Raw genomic sequence first — 3,960 nt, 5'->3', positions numbered from 1 at the left:
GCCATACCCATGTTTTAATGTATTATTTATGGCTGCTTTCTGGCTACAGCATCAGGTTGAGCAGTTATAGCAAAGAATATGTAGACTATAAAATTCAAGTGTTTATTATCTCTTTTAGAAAAAGTTAGCCAAGCCCTGATCTATATCATGTTGGTATAACCTCTTGGAAATGAAGGACAGCTTGTTGCCCCAAGCATCTTCTAACACTTTACAGATGACACATATCCTGTGTTTGGGTGTCCTACATTTACACTCTAACTGGGCAAACCAAAAAGCTGCCAGTTGTGAGCAGAACCTGGAGCAGCTTTCTAAGTGGGACAGGTGAAAAAGTACAGCTCAGCTGCTCAGGCTAGCCTGTGACCCTAGGGCATTGAGTTGCTGCTTATAACTTGAGGCATGTCCCAATATGACCACAGAGCATACCCCTGGGATTCTAGAGCAGGGCCAACCTACTTTAGGCAGGTACCATTTTTTCAGGAAATAGCTCCTGGCTGGCCACTAGGGTCTGACAGACAGCAAATGTCTGACACCAAGGGAAACCAGGTGAGCGTATCGTTAACCCATTTTGAATAGTGTTACCTGACCTACCACATCACCAATAGCATGGTTTCGATCCATGATCTAGTATTTAGACACAGAACTGGGCTTTTGGAGGTCTCAAAGGCACAGAACATCCAAATGGGATAATCACAACCCTTCCTCAGTAGGCTTCTCCCTCACCCAGGGTTATGTCTTCTTGGAGGTGGTCTTTCCACATCAGCTGACAAATTTGAGAGACCTGAGCTTGGTTCATCTGTGACAGTACTAGCCAAAAGTACTAGCTTAAGCATTATAGTCCCTTCAGGAATGGTACTGAGGCATAATACAGAAAAGACATATCCTGATATGGCAGATTTTCAAGCAGTTCCTTTAATTGTTCATTATGTCATTCAGTAGAGGAAGCCTCAGGTCAGTTTTTTATCAAATGTCAGACAGTGACTAATGGTTTACCCAGATGGTTACACCTGAAATAAGCAAAAATGAAAAAAATGCTGACAAGGAGATTTGAGAAAGGATAATGTAGAAGCCCGCCCCACCCTGTTCTCCCAAAAGGAAACAAATTTGAGTCCCACATGAATTCTTACTGGAGTGCCCACAGCTGCAGCAAAGTCTCAGTAATCATGTGGTTAGGACTGTGTCTGCATCTTTCCTCCCCAGTGTGATGCTTGCTCAGTGGGCTTGAGTGACTACAGTGCAGTGATAGATGCATGCATTATCTACATAAGTCAGTGGCTACAGAAGTTAGTGAGCCTTTATGAGAATGGATACATGTATATGTATGGCTGAGTCCCTTTGCTGTTCACCTGAAAATGTCACAACATTGTTAATCAGCTGTACTCCAATATAAAATAAAAAGTTAGGAAAAAAACAACAAAAAAAACAGCTAATGGCCCTTCCTTACCTGAAGCCTACGTGGCTATCCACTACTGGCTAGCACCCACTTTGTGGGCAATACTGACCGATTCTAAGAAGCTGATTTGTTATCATACCTTGAGGGAACCAGTTAGTTACCTAATGCCATGCTAACTACACTGGAACCGTCCCATTATTGAAGGGACAAAGCTCCGTCCTCATTGGAATTGATATTTATTCTGGATTTGGACTGGCCCACGCTGTCTTTTGCACTCTTGACAACACTACCCTATGTGTATCACCACTATCGTATTATATAGAAAGCCTCCAAGGACCCACTTCTCAGAGAAAGTAGTATCAGAAGTATCCTGATGTAAAAAGGATGCTCTGGACTCATCCAGGTATCTATCATCGACAAAAAATGGGCCTATAAGATGATGAAAGAGATCGTTAAGTGCTGAGACTCAACATCATTTATGGGTACCATCTTGCAAGGTCAGGTGCTATCTTTTTAGGATAATGGTATTATGTGTTCTGCTTGGCCAGTATATGTAGCAATAGCAAAATATAGTATTATCTCTCCAATAGCCAAAAATCACAGGTCTAAGAAACAAGAGGTAGAAATATGAATGGACTTTCTCATAATCTATTTTTAAAAATTGTGTTCCTAGACCTATGACTCAAACTCTGCTGCCCAAATGGCATAATGTAAAACACATTAAAATTGGAATAATATCTAGATGGTTGGGGAAAGGTAATTTTATCTTTTTCCTCATGATGGTCTACATTTTTCACATTTTCTAGAAAGACTGTATTATTTTATATTCAAACATAATTACTAAAGGGGAAAAAAAAAACCCATAGCTCCAGAAGCAGATTTTCATTGAAAATGGCACATAAGTAAAGCAAGGAGTTGAGATGAATGCAAGGAGTTCCCAACAAATTAGAAGAACTGCTTTCCCTTTTCTTTGATAATGGTTACTATGTAGCACTCCAGAGCAGTCACAGAGACATTTGAAATCTGACTAAGCCTCAGTTTCCTTATTTGTAAAATGAGATATAACTCTGTATCTTATAAGATCTATGAAAGAACACCATAAATTATAACATCTCTGAGTCATTACTATCCCTGGTAGGTGCCAGTCTATCTGCTCAGTGCTTTTAGAAACAAAAACAAGGATAAAAGTTAGTTACCTTTGGGTTAAAATATCTACAAGACTGTGGTTGGGAGCCTCCAAACAGGGCTATGCGGTAGTCATGTTTCTTCCTTCTGGGCCTTGTGCCTTCTACCAGTTCTTCTCGATCCTCTGGAGAAAGGAGATGATACCTCATGCCACCTATAGAAAAATACATGACAACTCTTCAAGAACTTCAGGCACTTTAATACTTACTTTGAAAAGGAAACAAACAAAACAGTGCTCTTATTTCTGTAACCATTTTTTTTTCCTATCATCTCTCTAACATTTATGGAAAGAGTGAGGGGGAATGAGGCAGGAGAAATGTATAATAATCTGAGTGCTAATCAATTTATCATTCTCCGTCATCACCTTAATGCTAAGATTGTCCTACCCACTTAGTAAATATCAGTGAATCATCTGGCTTTTCAAGCAACAGCAGCCATAATATTAATTATTGAAATTCAGATCTCCTAACCCAGCAGTTCTCAATCTTCACTGTACATTAGAGTCACCTAGAAAATCTCAGAAACTATCGCTGGGGCCTACCTCAGCAGAGTTAAATCGAAACCTCTGGTGAAAGGGTGGAAGCACCGGTACTGCCCCTTGCTGCTAAGTCACTTCAGTCGTGTCTGACTCTGTGTGACCCCATAGACAGCAGCCTACCAGGCTCCTCCATCCATGGGATTTTCCAGGCAGGAGTACTGGAGTGGGGTGCCGTTGCCTTCTCCGTATATGTGGTTAAAAGATCAGCAACTTCATTACCTGGGAACTTGTTAGAAATCCGAATCCCAGAGCTACTGAATTAGAATCTGCATATTTAACAAAATCCGAAAGTAACTCAGATGCACATAAAACTTGGAGAAGTACTTACTGCTTAGATGATCCTAAAATGCAATGAGGATTCATAACTATTGTGATCTAAAATCTTTCAGCAATTACTTAATTTTGCCAAGTCAAGGGACATTCAACAATTAAAAACTTTTAAGATGTAATTTCAAATCAATGTGGGAAAAGTAGATTATTCAATAAATGACGATAGACAGTGATATGAAGAAAATACCTAACTTCATATTTTACTCTAAAGCAAATTCCAAATCTATAGAATATTTTTAAATGTTTTAAAGCCTTATAAATGAACTAAAGAAAAACAGTTAAAGTTAAAAAAAATATAGGCCCAGAATGAGGAAGCCTGAAAGTTAAAGTGAAGCCACTCAATCGTGTCCGACTCTTTGCAATCCCATGGACTGTAACCTACGAGGCTCTTCTGTCCATGGGATTTTCCAGGCAAGAGTACTGGACTGGGTTGCCATTTCCTTCTCCAAGGGATCTTCCCAACCCAGGGAATGAACCCAGGTCTCCTGCATTGCAGGCAGACACTTTACCGTCTGAG

The 3,960-nt window shown here is 40.0% G+C and overlaps 1 protein-coding gene across 4 annotated transcripts in view; it reads right to left on the bottom strand.

The window, feature by feature from the left end:
* The window catches only part of KLHL7 (kelch like family member 7), a 55,722-nt gene that overhangs the window by 21,593 nt on the left and 30,169 nt on the right, over positions 1–3,960 (bottom strand). For all 4 annotated transcript variants that reach the window (NM_001076037.1, XM_005205294.5, XM_005205297.5 and 1 more), the window contains 1 exon segment: positions 2,587–2,729. In NM_001076037.1, the coding sequence (NP_001069505.1) occupies positions 2,587–2,729 (143 nt within the window).

The sequence above is a fragment of the Bos taurus genome, chromosome 4 (genome assembly GCF_002263795.3).
Source record: "Bos taurus isolate L1 Dominette 01449 registration number 42190680 breed Hereford chromosome 4, ARS-UCD2.0, whole genome shotgun sequence".
Lineage (NCBI taxonomy): Eukaryota > Metazoa > Chordata > Mammalia > Artiodactyla > Bovidae > Bos > Bos taurus.
The sequence above is the reverse complement of the archived record's forward strand: the minus strand, read 5'-3'. Positions and strand labels throughout refer to the sequence as shown.